At 49.3% G+C, this 19,502-nt stretch overlaps 1 protein-coding gene across 1 annotated transcript; it reads right to left on the reverse strand.

Moving 5' to 3' along the window:
* Positions 1 to 11,132: 11,132 nt before the first annotated feature.
* Positions 11,133 to 16,531, reverse strand: LOC144141714 (uncharacterized). The gene is made up of 2 exons (XM_077673225.1): positions 16,004 to 16,531; positions 11,133 to 13,086 (listed from the first exon to the last, which is right to left on the reverse strand). The coding sequence occupies exons 1-2, from the start codon at positions 16,286 to 16,288 to the stop codon at positions 11,560 to 11,562; spliced, it is 1,812 nt and encodes a 603-aa protein (XP_077529351.1). The 5' UTR covers positions 16,289 to 16,531; the 3' UTR covers positions 11,133 to 11,559.
* Between the last annotated feature and the right edge of the window lie 2,971 nt (positions 16,532 to 19,502).

Here is a 19,502-nt window from a genome sequence, read left to right on the forward strand (position 1 = left end):
ACCCTAGTCTACCCGCTAATCCGCGTTAATCGACCTAAAGGGACACTGAAGTGAATTTGTCAAGCTCCCGTTTTTGCTTGCACTGCGTAGACGGGCTCAAATTAGCACCCTTTTTATCGTTTATCCGGTTGACAAATCGGTAATTATTTTACAAAGCGCGAAAGAAGAAAAACTACCATGCGCGGTTTGCGGCGGCCGCACCAACTAAGGCTGTGACGTTGGGAAGAGGGGGCACCGTGATTGGACGATACCCAAGGTTAGCAATCAAACAAGTTTCGGTTTCGGTTTCGGTTCTGTAAAACATAACCGATGGCGTTGTTGGATGGGCATTCTCAATATCTCAGTAATCATCGTACCGCGCTTCTGCCATGTTGTCGGCTGTAAAATGCATAAGATAAGCCTCCCAGGACGGCTTGGAATCGTAGCATTCACTAGCCGAGGCCTAAGCAGTGCATGAACGCCCTCCGCGTCCCCGCAGACGCTCAAATACCATGCGCTTTTCCCCCATATTTGAGCTTGCCTCACTCATGCCTGTATCGTAAAAAGCGTGTTCGCACCAGGCCAAGGGTCTGTTGATTCTGGCCCGTGCCCACTGCCCACAAGCAGTCGGTGCTTATGGCAACAGCACGCCAACGAGAACTCGCTAGCGCGCCAGTGCCAGCCTGCGCGCGTTCTGTGAACTAGTTCGTGGAGCAGTGAACGTTGCGGTACCAAAAAAGGTGAACTCAGTATGGAAAACATCGGCGGAAAACGAAAAAGTTCACTTACAAAAAAAAAGAAGCACGCACCCGCGGGGATTCGAGCTTGTGACTTGCAAAAGATTTGCGATGAAAAACCCAGCGCTCCAAACTACTCGGCCACAGCCGCGCGCTGCCGACCTTGGAAATATAAGGTATATAATGTATAACCAGTTTACACTTTTATTTAGTTTTAGCATTTCAAGCATGCAGCTTAGGTGACATTTGTTGTTTTGCCCTCGTGCAGTAAGCATCCCCCAAGTTTCCACAATATCTCACGTCTAGCAATTGCATTTCTTAGACGGAAAAGCGTTCGCAGATGCGTAGTCGTGCTGCTGGCCGCTGTGCTTGTTCGCCCAGCGCAAAAAAGTGCTTCCCGCACCCTAGTTGTTACGCTGTACGGTAAAAATATCAGTTGATTTTATTTCCTTAGTACCTATATTGACTTCGCTGACTCTTCTCCCGCCTTCAAGAGGCCTTATATTTTCCTACTGGCGTACCAGTCGGCGAAGCGTCGCATGTGCGCTTGTGTGAAGCGACCTTGACTTGGAGCTAGATACAGTGTACAAACTAACCAAGTAAAGAAAGGCACATTCGTCCATTCACAAACGTTCCATGGCTTCATTTCAACTGAGCGAAATAATTGCGACGACCCGTCGGCGGCCGGCGGACGAAACGCTGGGCCGACTGACTGTCTGAAGGCCGGGGAGCCGTGCCGTAGCGCAGCCAATTGCGAGCTCGGCTCCTCCCGACGTCACACGAAAACGCCACAGAAAGTGGGCGAGCGTAAAGAGAGGAGGACAGCATTATCGAATCAATTTTTCTACTAAATAAAATCGCGTAAACGCGCCCAGAGTGGTCGAAATATGGCCTGGGGACTCCGGACTACAATTTGCGTTAGTAATCCCTCAATGTTTACATATAACTTCAGTGTCCCTTTAAATACATGCACCGAAATGCTATCGCATTTATTTTAAAAGTGAAAATGAGAAGGCCCCATTTTTTTTTCAATTCTCATGTTCTCTTAGGCCAGTAACCAAAGGGTACAACGGCACTGTACAAGAAAAAGTGATAGTGACGCAGAAAACTGTGAGTGTTTGTGTCTCAGTGCTGTTTTTATATAAGTGCCCACTCAAAATAAAATGACTGGAAGATATGAATTTATTGTTGATGGTGTCCCTGAAGGCCTTCACAAGCGGACACGGATGCCTTCGAATTAACAACATGAAAACTTCACACGATTTTAAACACACTGCAGATAGCAACCATAAAGAATACCCCATGATATGTTGCCACGGAATATGCGTTCTAACTTAAGTTATTGTAAATGCAAAAAGATAATTCGGGGAGATGGGCAATACCTAAAGCAAACTAATAGTGTTTACGGACTTTACATTAAATTTAGAGTAATAATAAGATGAGAACGTTATGGGCCTTGGGAACTGCAGACTATGCAAAATATTGCGTGGTGCCGTCTGGCGAATGGTAAAAATATCTTCGGATGCAAGGTAGGGTACCAGGATGGAAAACTAGAAATAGCAGTTTTGAGCCCCGGAACCGGTTCGGAACGGTTCCTTCAATTCGTTCCGGTTCGGGTTCAGTTCCAAAATGGCGGAAAAAATACGGTTCCGGTTCAGTTCCGGTTCCGGGCAAAAATTCGGGTTCAGTTCCGGTTTTCGGTTCGGTTCCGGTTCCGGTTCGACACCCTGGTGTACAGCCCTGCTGCAGGACGACGCTGCACTTGTACTTCTAGAGCAGGGGCCCACGTCCGGGGGCATTCATCCTAACTCCCGTTCTGCCCTCTGCCTTCGCGCCGCCGACCAGCCAGCCGGCTCCAGCGACTACGTAGAGCGGTCGCTGGCGGTCAAGTTCACGCGGTGGAGGCCCAGGGGTGCCCACTGCGACTTCTCTGGCTGTCATTGCACGTGGGCATCATGGGTGTCAAGGTTGCAGACATGGCCTGGCCAAGGGTGCTGTTCACTAGGCAGGGGTTCCAGCCTCCCGGGATGTGGTGTCATTAGACTAACCTTGCCCGAGTTGGGGACGTCATGCATCCAGATGGTCGAGAGGTAAGTGTCCAGGCCCCACGGGCTCTGCCCGGCTGCATCAGCAGAAACACCCGTATCTCTCATGATTCGCCTGCGGCTCACTTGCTGCCACGTGAGAGCCTGCCCGCACCACCGGGGCTGCCGGGCGTGCCGCAACTGCACCGATTCCGCAGAGCCCGAGATGATTGAGCTGAGTGCTTTTACCGCCAGTATGACACCGCGAAAGATGAACTCCGGTCCACTCCAGCGACTCGGTGCACCATGTCACAGGCTGGAAGACTTCTCGTTCCCCAAGGGACCAGGCGCCACCCGACGAGACGTCTTCCAGTACCTACTCAACTATTTGGTCGAGACCGTACTAGCGCAGCGTTTCTAGTCGTCGAGCGAGACGAACTTGACAAGACTGTCCCCCACTCTCCCCGCTCTCTCCTCTTTCTCCATTTCTCTCTCTTCGTATCCTTTGAAACCCCCTCCCTTTCCTCTGGATTGAGTTGTATAAGGGGGATCTCCCCGTTGAGTCAATATTATCCCAAGTTCTTTTCTCTTCCCCCTTCCTTAATAAATCACCAGCACCCATAGATGGCCACGCTTCACAGAGAACACAGAATGTGGGAAAGCCAGTTTACCAAGACTAAGTGCAAAACAATTCCTTTAAAGTCGGCTTCAGTTCCAAACACGAATGCATTGCCGGGAAGACCTTTTTCGTGGTCAATATATGCTGTCGAGGCTGTCGAGGCGACGAAAAGAAAAGTAGAATGCTGGTGGACGAAAGCAGGGAGGGAAATATCGCCTAGCACAGTTCCCACCTGTAACAAAGAAGTATTTTGTGCCTAATAAGCTTTTTGTGCCTACCCTAAGCAGCGCTAGTATGGAACCAAGAGTATAAAACACAGGTATATTAGTCGTTTTTGGTAAGATGACATGTCTTCACCCCGCTAAAAGGGCAAACCAATAGCAATCATCATCATCATCATCATCATATGCAGCCCTATATGAAAATATGAAGGACTTGTAAGAACTCTTTTTTTTTCTACCAGGCAAGCTTACCTTGTCTAAGTGGACATCCATCAATATCCACTTCGAAGAGACGAGACTGACAGGCAATATTTTGTTGCGAGGTCGGGATTTCAATAGAGCCACTCAACAAAGGGTTGCCATTAATTGCGCAGGATTTGTGATGCAATGGTTAGTGCACGGTTTCTGACCCCCGTGGTCAGCTTCGAATCCAACAATTCACACCTTGGAACTGCAGCTTCCTGTACACTTGGGTTTGTTTCCCGTGTGATAAACAATTGTCCGTTTAACAATAGTGGTAGCCAAGCATCCCTGCAGTTGCCGAAGAGCCAGTCAAAGAATATAGTGGTTTCCTTTTGTTTTCGGGGGCAGTAACTGCAGCATATATTGCGCAGTGTTTTTCATTCCCGAGTAAATGTTTCACCATACTGAGCTCCACGGTGGACCCCGGTGGGTGATGATTTTAGAGCGCAGCTCTTACGCGCCAACTTTTCTGGGTTCGCGGTGTCCCTCAGTGTGGGCTTCGTTGCAACCGCAAGAATGAGGAGGATTGCGAAAATTGATCGATGATTAAAGCGGCGGAGGAGGGTGTTGCGAAAGTGAGAGTGGGAGGGCTGTATGCCGAGGGTGCTGCGCTAGTCGTGCTTCGCGGCGGTGGCGCGATAAGAAGTAATGCAGAGTCGCGGGCGCGATCGTGAGTTCGCCGATGGCGCGATTACTTCCCGAGACGAAGGGTGTGCTGCCCGAGCGGAGTAACAGACTAGTGCCGCTGACGCCAGAATCTAGAGGTCAGTGGCGTCGAAGCAGCAACTATGCGCTGCCTCTGCGAAGACTCCGCAGTTCACGGTGCACTTAAATTTTGCATTAGAAAGTATTGTAATCATCAGCCAATTTTTTAACTACGTGTATATCATGACTTACTCATGCTTTTTGGTGGATCAACGGTCAGGGCTTTCACCTAACGTACCCGTGGAGAGCAGTTGGAACACCATTAAAATGTAAGCCTTGGTTCGGCACGTGAACCGAGTGCTTTGAAAGATGTGATAGATCAAAGATGCGATAAATAGATCGCAACTGAGAGTACAGCAATCGTCAGCCATTGTTTTGCCCTATCTTTGTTGGTCACGCAGATTGGTGCCGTCCCACTTGTGCACCATTTTACAAAATTGTAATTCCCAAGTAAAAAAACAACTTCCCTCTCCCAAATCCAAGGATTTTATCCATGCTGAAGGTCCGACTCTCATGACCAGGTTGTTACAGCTCCTGACTGGAAACATGCAAAAGGGGCCTCTGAAAACAATGACTTATCATGGCATCTTGAGAGTTAAGTGTAACAGTTACGCAAATCAACATTTTCGAATTTGTGGAAGCAATTCAACCATGTTAATTTCTGCCTGCATGAAGAGGCTGTTTTTTTATTTCTTCCAACTGATGTGTTCACCTCACAGCTAATTATAAGCATCTTCTATGTGAGAAAGGCAAAATAAATAATGTAATGGTCGTTTCGGAAGAGATCAACAGCATAGCGAAAGTAACTAGAAATTATCTACCTGAAAAAGCATTCATGATGAGATTACGTCCGCATGTTTGCACAACGCTTCAACAAGTCACACGAGGAAAGCAAGGCGCCTTAGTAATGTTTACACTGTAATATCACTTTCGTATGCGTGATACGCACCACTTTGATATCTTCAATTATATGACATACACCACAATCTGTGGAAAGAGCTGTTCACCATACCTAACCAATACCAGATTTCTAATGTCATAAATTCTGATAGGTTACAGTAAGAAATTGGTGAAAACCAATACCCGATCGATATGGAAGCAAATGCGGAGCGCACCGTGTTGCGGTGACTGCCCGGCTGTTGAAAAAATCAAGAAAATAACTAGCGCTCAGGGTCACGTAGCAACAATGATGGAGTGAAGGTCGTTGCGGCAGCGAAGAAGAAGCAAATCGGCAGCAAACGTGGACTTCGACCATCGCGATGGTCATGATGGTTGCGTAGAGCTTCGCTCCCTTCAAGTTCGTTGGTTGGTTGGATCCGGAACAAGAATGGCGCGTACCAACTCTGGGGGATTGGCCAAGTCTTATTGTAATTTCACTGCTGAAAAAGCTTAGTAATTAGTTTCAAACGAAGGGAAAATAGGGCACAGTGATGCTAACAATTTGGAACCAAAAGAAATTCAATACTACTGTACCAACAGGTATTTCAATAGACGATTAAAAATGGGTTGATGCTATTGATTAACAAGGCAAGCGACCTGTTTCGGCAACAAATGAGTGAAGAGCGCGAAAAACATCCCCGTTGCACCGACCAAGCCCGACTTCCCCAAATGACAATAAATTAGGCACCGACGAGGCGAGACCTTATGCGTTAGTATGAGCTTCCATCATTTTTTGCGTTTTGCCTTCATCTGAAAAGCGGCCACCCAACTGGGAATAAGACGCGCCCTTGTGCTGCTCAGCCACTGAGCCACCTCTGCAGGGGTAGCTTGGAATTGCTGAGGAGCCATAATTACTTGTAAGTGTGGTCATAAACACATTACATTACATAAACACATTACACATTACACATTACGTTGGAAAGTATACGATTACCCATTCGACGTTCCTTAAATTCACTCACGTCGCTCGACAAATAGTGAAACCAGAGAGAAGTGAAATGCATTTAAGTACACCATTTATTACTTCGAAGAGATATTCTTGGTTAGGGTAAATCAATGATGATGCATAAACGGAGGCTGGTTGAGTTGTATTGGTGTAGCACATGAGTGGAAACGTTTTTATAAAATTAACGAAAGCTCAAAACCGGTGTTAGACGATCTCACTTCTCCATCTCAGCCGCCGCGGACGGAGGCGACGAGATCTGTGGCTGAGATGGTGGAGGAGGACGAGAAGAAGGAGGAGGAGGGGATCAGGATGAGAAGGAGGAAGTACTTTTGTTCAGATTCCTGAACTACCCAGACTGCAGCCTAGGGGAGTGGTTCCTTCTTCACTGGAGCCTAAATGTGCTCTGTCGCCGCTCTGTCGCTCTGTCGCCGCTCTGTGCTCTGCCGCCGCCGCCACGAACTGCAGCTGGGTAGGCAGAGAGGGGCTGGACAGCAGCATCTCCCAATGCTCTTGTTGGGTAGTTGACGGGAAGAGAGGAGGGTGCTCAGGGCTAAAGTCGCACACCCCGATTATGTGGCGGAGTGTTCCTGGTTTTGAGCAATATTTACATTTAGTGTCGTAGCGATTCAGGTGCATTAAGTGAACGTCGGGTGGAGGAAGGAGCCGGGTTGGAGTAGTTTTTTTTTCTGGTAAGGTCAGGGTAAGGCGATGGTAGGGTCTGTCTCTGAAGGCGATAACGCTGGGTTATGTCCCTGAACGAGACAAGCGGGTGACTGTCCTCGCGCAGCTCCATAGCACGGAGGTAAACGCGCGGGCTTGTATGTGGGCGTATACGTTGCCCTCCATGGAAGCGTGTGCGGGTGTCCAGATGAGCTGAATGGAACCGTTTGGGGAGTGGGCTTTTAGCACACGCAGTGCACGTCGGGACACCCAATCCCACTGGTAATTACGATATGGCTACTACCTTCGGTTACTACCTTCGGAACCCCTGGTTGAGTGAGAGCCAAGGCGATGGCTGCCTCTTCTGCTGCCATCATGTCTTGGGTCTCGAGTGAGGCACACGCAAGGAGGTTGGTTTCTGAGGTAACCACGATGACGGCGTACTGCTGCCCTCGATGTTGGGAGGCGTTTGTGTAGATAACTGCATGATCCCCACCGAGGGTGGTGTTGAGCACTTGAGCCTGTGCTTGTCAACGACCCTCGTCGTCTCAGGGGTTCATATTTCTAAGCAAAGGGAGCATCTTTAGTTCTTGTCGACAAGAGTGCGGGAGTACATCAAGCGGAGTGACATTCTGTGCTGCCCAGCCAATCTGGTGAAGGATGCGGAGACCCACCGCAGTTCTGCTCATTTGGAGCTTCTGGTTAGAAAGATGGCCCTCTATGAGCTCTTCCACCGTGTTGTGAAGCCCGGTGCTAAGCAGCCTCTCCGTGGACACGTTCATGGGAAGACCAATGGCCTGCTCAACTGCCTTTTTAATCATTATATAAAGCATCGTTATGTCCTCCTTGCGAGAAGAAGACAGGGGGTTGACGTAAGGGATTCTCGAGAGGACAAAAGCTTGAATTAATCGGAAGGTATCAGATTCCTTGAGGCCACGCTTCTTGGTGGCAACTCGCCTGATCATGTGTAGAATTTGATTGATGCTGTTTTTGAGGCGCTGCAAGGATACGTCACTCTTGGTGTTGGCCTGAAGATGTAGGCTCAGGATCTTGATGCTGGGGCTTGGAATGATGGCCTGGCCATCAAGGAGTATTTGAATGTGTTTCTTGTTGTGTCGTTTAGCGCGAGGGCGGACGACAAGGACCTGTGATTTTTACGGGAACACTAAAGGCCACAGGCTTTAGCACATATTGGCGTACTAGAAGTGAGATGTCATGCGTTGGTGTGAGCTTCCTTTAATTTTTGTAACCCCTAGAACACGCGCAAGGTGCGCACAGGGCTGCTAGATGTGCCGTGGACGGAGCGCACAGCGGCGCTAGGTCGAGTGCGCTATCACGTGGAATTCAGCGAGAATGCGGGAGATGAACTCGTAGATGTGCTTGATGAGTCCACCACCTGTCTTCCCCGTCTCCGTGTGGGCTCGTAGCTAAATCGGTAAGACAACGGGCTCTCGCTTTGTTACGCTACTAGATCCAGGTTCGATTCCTGGCGGTGCCAGTAAATTCTTTTATTTTTTCGTGGGAGTTTTCTGCTGACAACAACGGTCGCGAAAGAACCCTTGGGGGGTAGAGGTAAAAAGCTTTGCTTTAAGAGACAAAAAAATCATTTATTTGAGTGCGCCACTTGATAGAAGATTAGCTTCAATTGCCCTTACCTGTTTTATGCAGACCAAGTGGCGGCGGAGAGCGTACATCCGCTACCTCAAGAGACAGCGCAGCGGAGAGAGACGGAACACCTCGCTTTTTCGGCGGTGACGCTATGGGGTTCACGACATGAACCGACGCCAACTCAATTGCGCCCCATAGGCCGGCAGGCTCACTCACGAGTGCACTCACGCACCCCACCCCTCACCACTCACGAGCCTAGCCATCGTTTTGGAATGGCGAGTGTGAGTGCGAGAGAGTGCGAGCCCCACGCGCAGTGAACCCCGCTCACCATTCGCGAGTGCGACCGACACTTGCGGCGAGCCCCACTCACCCGTTGCGAGTGAAAAGCAACTCGCGGGGAGTGCGAGTGCCACTTGCGGCGAGCCCTGCTCACCACTCGCGAGTGCACTAGCGCTACTCCCGCCATTTGCGGGGTTTACCGCGGTGAGCGCCACTAGGGAGTTTTAGTATAGCGTTTTAGCTGTAGCGTTAACGTTTTGCGGGCCGCAATCGCGAACGGATAGCGCCTCGTTATGCTACGGTTAGCGTGCCCGCTAACGCTATGGGCGCGCTAAAGTGGTGCTTTCCGCTATACTAAAACTCTCTACTATTGCGCTTGTACTCGCCGTTCGCTATTCGTCGCAGGAGCCGCTCGCTGTGGTGGTTATTGTACCGTAAGCTACACTGGCCGAGGTTGAGCAGTTTCGCGTGTGCAGTGAAGGGCCGTTCTGCGCAAGCGCGAGGGACATTGCATTTGATTAGATTGGATTGGCTTGGATTAAAGTGGATTGTGTTGGATTGTGTTGCGTCATAGCCGTGGCAGACGCACTGGTGCCGGCGCGTGCCCTGGGGCATGCCCTGGGGTGAGCATCGATTGCGCAGTAGCCAAGTCTGACGCTGCACCGGAGCCGCTTGATAGCCGTTTCGCGTGGCTCGTGAAGAGCCGTGCTGAGCATGCCCGAGGAGCAGTGACTGGACTGGACTGGATTAGACTGAATTGGACTGGACTAACCTGGATTGGGGAACCTTAGACCACACTACATATATCCTGGCATAGCAGAGCTAAGCCACTACTAATTTTAATGGCGGGACTGCATTTAGCTCTGGAAACATGTCACTGAACTCCTGCTACGGGGCACCCTGAATTATTTCTCTGGTGGCGTGTTGATTTATGAATATGATTTCGATGGCCTTCTGATGACGTAATGCACTAATACTGTTAGGATTCATGACTCATGAAGGATCTGCTGGCCACGCTCGCGTGCGAGGGCAGACGACGAGCGAGCGCGGGCGGGTGCGAGTGGTGACGGCGAATGATGAGTGCGAGTAGTGATGGCGAGTGGTGAGCGTAAGCGCGCGTGCGTGCGAGTGGTGGAGGGGGCGTAGTGAGCGTGAATGCGAGTTGAGTGGCGCCAAGTTTTGCCGAGGTATGATGCTCCAGCTGAGTAACGACAGTTACCAGAAGAGCTGCTACGTTCGGGAACAGGAAGTCCCCGTCGTCGCTTTTTTTACTTTTTGTCGTCCTAGTTCAGCTACTCTCTCCTCCAGACTACAGCGGCCACAAAAGTATTCCTCGCTCTTTTTTTTTTTGTTTTGCTTTGCCGCTGGCTCCGCGGGTTGAAGGGTGGGAGAAGTGGTATACTCGGTGACAACTTAAGAACGGCACCGGAAGTTGCCGCTGTGCCTTATCATCGTAGCCGGATGTTTCTCCGCGCGGCGCAAGTAGGGCGTTACTGGGAATATTTTGAACATGGCGTGAGCCATTCCCGTGATTTTTTGGACTTAATATGCTTATAAACGACTCCAGTGACGACAAACAAACTGCGTGAGACAAGGCAGGCGATATCACGCATTCATAGCGAACCCCGTTCAAAACGCACGCGCACTGACGTCACGGGTCCGGCGCTTTGGCGGAGTGATACACGACATGAGGTGGTGCCGTTCTTGAGTTGTAACCGAGTATAGCCATATCCATGTGTCCTTTATCCTCGCGTCTTGCCTTCCTTCGTGGAGGGAATTCGCTTCGCGCTGTTACTTTTTTACTTTCCTTTCTCTCTGGCCACATGACTGTCCCGCCGCACCCCGCCAAGACTGCCACGTTCGCTACTAAGAATCACCATCAGTGGTGGTCACCGTGAAAGTTGTTCGTCTTAACCGAAGAATAAGTGCAGAGCTGTACGTTTAAAGAGGATTTTTTTGCATTGGGTCTATGGACAACCAAATAAACGTTTCCCACGTTGTTCGTCATAAGCGAGAATTCGTCATAACCGAGTTCGTCATAACGGAAGTTCACTGCATAAACTTATTTCAGAACTTTTGTCCCTGTGGCTGAATCGAGTAACAGACGCAGACCGACAGGCCAAGATTTTCGGGTACGTAGCCCAAGAAGGCTTCACAAGAGAGCGTGCCAGAACGTACGATGTTTATTAGAACGAACTCCCGCCGAGTACCACGCAAATGTTCCACAGGCAGAAAGGACAATGGTGAACATTCCCCCAACATAGAATCAGTACCGGGTTGCTTTGACCGTTCAACGTCTCGGCAAACACAGTAATCACACTTATAGAAAAAGAATCACTGTAAAAACGAAACATCCCTTTTGCCAATCAACTAAAAACAAAAACCCGTGTGTCCTTTTCTGGGACCATCTTAGGGCACTGCTCTTGTGCTAGCTGGAGCAAACACCACATTTCTAGATAAAAAGTGGATATATGGCACTGTTCCTTGGTATTGTGAAGAAAAAAAAAGTGCAAATAAACGATGTCCTAGGTAACGTTAGCTCCTTGTAGATCCCCAGCAGAGAAACCAATCCACTTGAAGATGTCCAAAATTAGAATTGCTAGCGGCTCGCCAGCAGCTCCAACTTTAAGATCAGCTGGTCGTCCTCGATGTATTCCTTTTTTTCCAGGAAAGACAAGCAAAAGGAAGATGTGTCAAAGTTCATCACAGGTTTGTCCCCGGATTCTGTCAGGGATGCACTGTTTGGGTGGTCAATATGGATTTCGTGCCGTTGATATGTGGGGTGAATGATGCTGAACATGGCCTCGTGATCGAACGGCCACCGAAGGTCATCGTCCATCACTCCCTTGTGGACCTGAAGGCAGAAGTGAAGCCAGAAAGAGCCTCGTTGTGCCTTAATCACGACACCGGGGGACACGCAGTAGCCGCGCAGATACACCTTTTCGCTCATGTGACAAGCCTCTCCCGCCTTGGTCGCCTTCTTCTTCAGCGCTTTGAGTCCCTTGAGAACCCAGCTGTGAGACCTGATGTTTATGCCAAAGTTCCGTACGATGGTCAATATGCTACTCAGTGCCCCCTCCGCAGGTGCATTTTCAGTGGCAAACGCGCTGCATCCCGCCTTGCTCCGGTTTTCACTTGCTGATTTGTCTGCGCTATCTTTCCAAGCTTGAAGGAGATCAATGCTACTAGAGAGGTTGTTGAGTCTTTCGGTTATGAGCTTGTTCTGGGCGAGAAGTTCCTCAACGCTTGCTTGCACTGCGGACGGCTGGGTCTCCGAGCATGATTTTAAAGTTTTGGAATCTCCAGCTCCATTTTCCCCAGCAAGAATATCCCGCCCGGCGACAGCAGCGCTGCCTGACGAGCCTCCACCGCAGTCCCGGCTTGCTGTTTCATCAATTTGTTTCTTCATTGCATCTTCAACGGCATTCAAATGGTTGGAGAACCTTTCGACTACCCCAGCATGCAGATCTGTTCGAACGCACAGTTCATCGACCTTCGCATTCAGAAGTTCCAATTTTTTGTTCAAAGCCCCGAACTCTGCCGTATGTCCCTCGGTCTTTTTCTTGAACTCTGCAGCTACTTCCTGGTCCCTCTTAATTTGCTCCTTTGTATGGTTCCGCTCGGTATCAAGAATGTCCTTCAGGGCAGTGACATTCTGCTCGAGTTTGCTCAGCCGATCGTTGTGCGAGCTTGACAGTGCCTCGAGTTCTCGTCTCATTTCATTTGTTCGTTCTTCCATCAAAGCCTTGAGAGCAGTTGCATCTTGAGCGTACTCCCCGAGTACACGGCCCAATTCTCCCTTCATTGCGTTCTCTTGGCTCTTCGAAGAGGCAATGGACGAATTGTCTTGTGCGGAGATATCTTGAAGCGCTCGACCAGTGCCCTGCGAGGAGGCTTCCAGGCTTTTCCGTTCGTCAACATCGTGGTCAAAGTGCACGCGCGCTGTTCTGGGCTCCGCGAGACTGTTGCAAGACCTAAGATGAGTATACAGGTCACCGGACCGGATCTTTACCGAGCACTTGGGACAGTTGATAACGTGGAATTCGCACTCCTCCTGAAAGTGTCTAGTGATGTCTGATGCCGCTGCAGTGACGTTGCAGTCATTGGCTTCATTCCAGCATTTTACCTGCGACAAGAAAATTTCATACCACAGGTAAGCAGGGCTGAGACACTTAAAACTAGAGGGCGCAGACACGTTGGCAACAGTCAAATCACGGAAAAACAATAAAAGGTGCTTTAAACCAATGACACAGGTTGAATGAAGCAATTAAGAGCTAAGGACATGCAGCCTGTTCGACCCCCTTTTTTTGGATAGAATCCACTCGAAACCTTTCGGGGTGGGCTTTGCGTGCTGTGATAACGTATGCTTGTGCCACTGTCCAGGCCGAAGGCTAAAAGGGCAAATGCCCGTGTGTTCGAGATTTCGGCGCACGTTAAACATCCCCATGTGGTCGAAAATTATTTCGGAGCCCTCAACTACAGCGCGCCTCATCGTCTGTGTAGCGTCGGCGCGTTAAACCTCGAAATCAATCAATCAATCAATCAATCAATCAATCAATCAATCAATCAATCAATCAATCAATCAATCAATCAATCAATCAATCAATCAATCAATCAATCAATCAATCAATCAATCAATCAATCAATCAATCAATCAATCAATCAATCAATCAATCAATCAATCAATCAATTCAGGCCGGAGTTCAGTAAAAACAGAGTGTTACATCAATAAATAAACGCCTATTTTTCCTGAGCGAACTGCGGCTCCGTTCGGGCCCAGAACTTAAAGCCTGTCGCATTTTGTAATCCATTTTGTTTAACATTAAAAACAATGACGTCCTTTACCTGCTAACATACAAATTAAATAAAAAGGATTTTCAGCTACGTGAAAATGGCGGCCCCTTTGGACGTTCATGCAGACCTCGCAACAGCAGCGCCACCTACCTCGTGTGAACGAAACGCGCGATGGCTGTTCACGGTAAGGAGCGAAATGAGGCGTCACACGAACAGAAAACCTTCTTCGTCGATTGTTTATGATGGCCCCAAATAGTTGCACAAGCCTTCATACAACACATAGTCAAATAGGCCCACGGGTAATCGTTATACCAATACCTACAAATGATTTTGTTTTCTTTTGTACTTGTTTCGGTTCGTCTCGTCTGCTGCGCCAGGCAGGTTACCAATCATTCCTAAATCAGACTCGCGACTTCTTCATAGTTCGTTCTCGTTCGAATCTGATTTGCAAGTCTGTGTCATTGCTTGCGAGGTGATATCGTTATGACATCCTTCTCCGCGTACGAAAAGGCAGCCTGTTCGTCTGCAGTGAAGGACCTCATAACAGCATGTCACAAGCGATGACACGGACGTACGCAATAAGAGTACAACGAGAACAATCCAGAGTTACTTGATATAGGAGTTTCGAAACTCTCCATAGGCCCCATGGATCAAGATTGGCCCTACGATGGGTCCACTGTTCTGGATTTTACGTACAGTGCCACCATCTGTTGGTGACAAAATAAACTATACGTCGTTCGCCGGCCGACAACCTGGGCGGAAAGTGGTATTGGGTGCTTATGTAATTTTTTTGTGCCGAAAAAGCGCAACGGGTTCAAGCACGCAAGTCTTTTATACGAATTCAAACCAAATGTAGTAAAAAAATGTGCAAAAGAACTCGGCCGTGTGGTCAGCGAGATGCGTTACCCTTGCGCACTGTCGTCTGCTCCGCGTCATCTGCGGTCTTTCGGCGGCAGAAAAAGGAGTTAAAAATTCGCTTTGACGACTTTACGCAAGCTTGAAAGGATTATTTAGAGCCACTTGATCAGCTACTCGATAGGTTTTGGCACATAATTTGATCTAGGCCGAGCGACAACTGCAACTTTAGTACTTCCGATGGGACTTGTGTTGTGCCAGAGTGCCGGGAGTGCCCGCAAAAGTGCCAATCGGTCGAGGCAGTTGCGCAGGCGCAGAAACAATCGCAACAAAAAACCGCAGCAAAGAAAGCAAGGAAGCAACTTAGGAAACTACAAAGCTAAAAAAAATCCTGCACTTTTCAAAGAAAATTTAACGTTAAATTGTCAGTTTTAATAATTAGTTTCTTTTGTTAGATAGTGCGTGCGGTGGCCGCGGTGGCGCCCCCGTACGCACAATACAAAGGAGAGGGGGTCCAGGTGCGGGCCGTTTTTTGAGGTAAGTTTCGCAACTGCCTACATAGAAGAGCTCTGCATAATAAGAGTGGAACGAGAACAAACTATGAAAGAAGGAGTGGCGGTCTATTTTGGAACGCTAGGTAACCTGGCACAGCAGACGTCAGACGACCGGAAAGAAGTTGAGAAAGAAAGAAAAAAAACACGCCTATCGGTATTGGTAACCACGACCCGTGGGTATATTTTGATTATGTTCCCTATGAAGGCTTATGCAACTATTTGTGACAATCATAAACAAAAGACGAATGAGGTTTTCTTATCGTTTGCTGCCCATTGGGCTCCTTCCCGTAAACCGCCGTCGCGAGTTTCGTTTAGCATGCGGCAGGTGGTGCCGCCGTTCCAAGTTATTTTCCAATAGGCGAAAATTGTTTTTCGCCTATCGGAAGTGCCGTCTTTGATCTTGGTATTAAACAAAATGTACCACAAAATGCGCAACTTGTGTAAAGTTATAGCGCGAACGGAGCAGCGCTCAAAGTTTTGTGGTACTTGTACTCAGGAAAGATTTTTTTTGAAGACGTTCATTTGTCGCTGTAACGCAATTCGTACAGGCGATAAACCCCACTGAAAGCCTGAATGCAACACGTCAACACTGCAGTAACTTTTAGACTAGATCCGGCAAACACGCACGCATGGCAGTGCAGCGCAGTTTCCAGGCCAAACCAGTGTTTAACCACTATAACCTAGTTCAAATGCAAAGAGCAGGCGACCACATCAAAACTAAAGGGCAAGGCCTTCTTCAACTTCGTCTTATTCGCTTTAGCACCACCCGTCTCGCCCACATACCTTACCTAAGCGTGTTCATTGATTCATCAACGTTTTCATCTTTCTGCGCCCCCTCACCTGTATTCTGGTTAGAGACTCCACGGGAAACCTCCTCCAGAGCACGTCGTCATCGGCGCACACGTCGCTGTCGAGCGGGCAGACGACCGCGCCATCGACACGGCACCGCTGGCAGCACCGCTCGCACAGCAGGTGTCCGCAGAGCAGGTAACAGGTCGTCTGCGGTACCAGTCCGCACACGCTGCAAATCCTTGCCGGTGGCATGGGGCTGACCAAACAAAGAGGTCGCCAGTCGAGCTCTGGGGAGAACCCGAACAGCTTGTACTCGTAGCTATTGGCAGACATCTTCGCCACTGCTGGCAGAAGCTGCCGTCCTTCGTTGGCGCCTCAACCTCTCATGACAATAATTGGAAAATGTTGACCGGCCACTTCCACACGGCGCCGTTGAGCGGTATTCTAGAGGGGGACGCAGGAACGCAGGGTGGCGTCGACACATCGAACGCCAGGTAGCAGGAGAGAATCAGCCGCTGTCGTCGGCAATGGTTAGTTTCGTAGTCAACGGTGATGATGATGGTATGATTAGTGTGATGACTGGACAACAGCGCGAAAAAAGACGTGGACGAATGGAACGGACAGGACGAGGGCTGGTCACATTTAGTTTATTCACGGGATGCGTGCGGAACCCAAACGTTTACAACAGAAGAGAGGGAGAGAGAGAGAAAACAAAGCATTCCAATCAAACACCCTCCCTTGTACCCCCTCCCACACATATATAGTCAGCACTCAAAACCTTAGCGTGAAACTCATGGAGAATGAACAAAGGGCCCCACCCTGGCTGATAAGTGGGATACAAAACATCCGAACTTCAATATTGACGGCACGTGCTAAGTACGCATATTCTTGGTCATACAGCGCTATCAATGTTTGGCGTACACAATCAGCTCCCAATTTAACGCTTCAATAATTTCTCGCCCTGTCTGCCTGGCGTGTCTGGAAAGAAAGGTTGTTTCTTTTAACAAAGGATAGCAACCGCATGCGCGGAAGTGGCGCAGCGCTATGGTGTCGGTGTGGTTTTTTATGTGCCACGAAAGCTCGATTGATTGATTGATTGATTGTAGGGTTTAACGCGCCGACGCAACGCAGGCGATGAGGCGCGCCGTAGTGGAGGGCTGCGGATCAATTTTGACCACCTGGGGATCTTTATCGTGCGCCGAAATCTCGTACACACGGGCGTTTTTGCTTTTCGCCTCCATCAGAAAAGCGACCGCCGCGGCCGGGTAACGAACCCGCGACCTCGTGCTCAGCAGCGCAACGCCTTAGCCACTGAGCCACCGCGGCGGGTCGCCACAAAAGCTCGCCAAGATGTGTGCTTAAGTGCGCACAAACGCACAGAGGGTACCTGTGGTGTGCAACACAAGACAAGGTTTGTCCCGTGTAAGACCGGTATAGTTTACTGGCTTCCTCTGTCTTGTGCAAGAGCTACGTGGGTCAGACTGGTCGATGCGTCAATACTAGCCTAGGTGAGCATAGAATGTCGCTAAAAGCGACCAGCTATACTCCCGGCTAGCAGACCAGTGCCGCGCACGCGGCTGCTATCCTTTGCTAAAAGAAACAACGGTTCCTTCTAGACACGCCAGGCAGACAGGCCGGGAAATTATTGAAGCGTTTCACATCCGGAAATTGGGAGCTGATTGTGTAAGCCAAACGTCGATAGCGCTATATGACAAAGAATATGCGTTCTTAGTTATAGCACGTGCCGTCAATCTTGGAAGTTCCGATGTTTTGTATCCCAGTTATCAGCCCGGGTGTGACCCTTTGTTTATTCTTCATGAGTTTCACGCTAAGGTTTTGAGTGCTGACTATGCGGGGGAGGGGGTACAAGGGAGTGTGTTTGATTGGAATGCTTTGTTTTATTTCTCTCTCTCTCTTCTGTCGTTAACTTCTATTTTCCGCATGAATCCCGTGAATAATGTAGTTGTGAGTCAGCGCTCGTCCTGTCCGTGTCATTCGTCCACGTCTTTTTTCGCGCTGTTGTCCAGAATGACGCCATACCAACTTGCCCAGCTCACCACTCTGACGCCTGGAGTTTATAAGCGAATAAATAGGAAGCCAAAAAAATAAGATTGCAATTCAAGCACATCCCAGTGAAATTGAGCTCGTATAAAACGGAAAGAAAATCTTTGCTTTTGCGTGGTAGCACTCAAACTAGACAGGTATGGAATTGCTAACTTCCTAACGGCGCGTCTTCTAAATGAACGTGTAAATTTCGCTGGGGCTTTTACTTCCCGTGCTTCGGGAATTTTTTCCATCAGATAGTGCTGTCAGGACAATAGAAATTTGTCAAGCGAAAGAGGAGCTGTAGAGGCATGAGTAAACCTTATTGCGCCGATCGGTTTGTCGGTTGGTAAAACATTTATTGGGCCTAAAGGGAAGGGGTAGACGGGTGTGGTTAGCCTCATATGTTTAGAATGTGTCTTATCAGGGGCAGCCTCCAGGGTGCGCCGCACCAGGGCGACCTGGCGCTCCGGTGCGGAGCTGGTTAAGGCCTTAGAGCTGGTCAGTTCGGGCTACCACTGCTTAGGAGAAGGGGAGGGGTGGGCGGTGGGTGTTGGTGCGGGAGAAGACTAGGTGGTTAGTGTTGAGAGGGATGCGACAATGTGGGTAGAGAGAAGGGAAAATGTAGGATAGGATGATGTATTGTCGTAGGTTTCGGTGTGTAGTAGGAGTCGGAGGAGACGGCCGCTCGGGCTAGGCCCGGAAAATAGGCCCAGCAGCGGCGGCGACGCTGGCAGAGTTTCCGGTTGGTTAGTGTCGCTGCTAATTGGCGCAGTGGGTCAAGCGTGGCGGCCGTCGGTTCCTGAGATGCCGAGGAATTAACCGATGGTGGTGGCTATCGCGTGCACGTAGAGTGATCGTGATTAGAAGAGGGAAAGGTGGGAGTCGAAACGAGGCGTGGGCGCCTGTGTCGGCTACCTGACGGCGATCCCTTATTGCGCCGGCAAAAATGAAATACATGTGGGTGACCTCTTCACTGTTCAGAAATAAACATGTCTGTTGTCTTGGCCAACTCCCTGATGGGCATGCGCATTTCTGTGTACGGCACCACGCATGGGCGTCGCACTCAGCAATCCTCTCCCACATTCAAAGCAAGCCTAGGGGTTTTCGCCGTGAATACAAGCACAGACAGGACGGAGGACAAGGCAAAGCCGGGACGAGCGTTCATCCCGTCTTTTCATGGCTGTTGGTCCTGACTGCGCTTGTATTTATGGTAAAGGGCATGTAGGGCATGTACTACCATACCCGCCGTATCCTTTTCTCTTCTGGCACGCCCAGCGCTTCATATTAATCGCTTCTAGCTGATCAGAGCTTCGTGTCCAACACAAAATACAGTAACAGCGGTTGTAGAATATAGAATTGCTTTGTTATTTCGATATTTGGAGTTGGGAAATCGCAATAGTTTACAATTTCGCAACATCTACCCATGCATTTTTCATGTCATCTCAAGGTTTTCAACTCCGATTAACCCACTGTGGTAACTATAGTTTATACCACAAGCTGC

Source organism: Haemaphysalis longicornis, unplaced genomic scaffold, assembly GCF_048455015.1.
Source record: "Haemaphysalis longicornis isolate Haplotype H1 unplaced genomic scaffold, Haemaphysalis longicornis Haplotype H1 scaffold_6, whole genome shotgun sequence".
NCBI lineage: Eukaryota > Metazoa > Arthropoda > Arachnida > Ixodida > Ixodidae > Haemaphysalis > Haemaphysalis longicornis.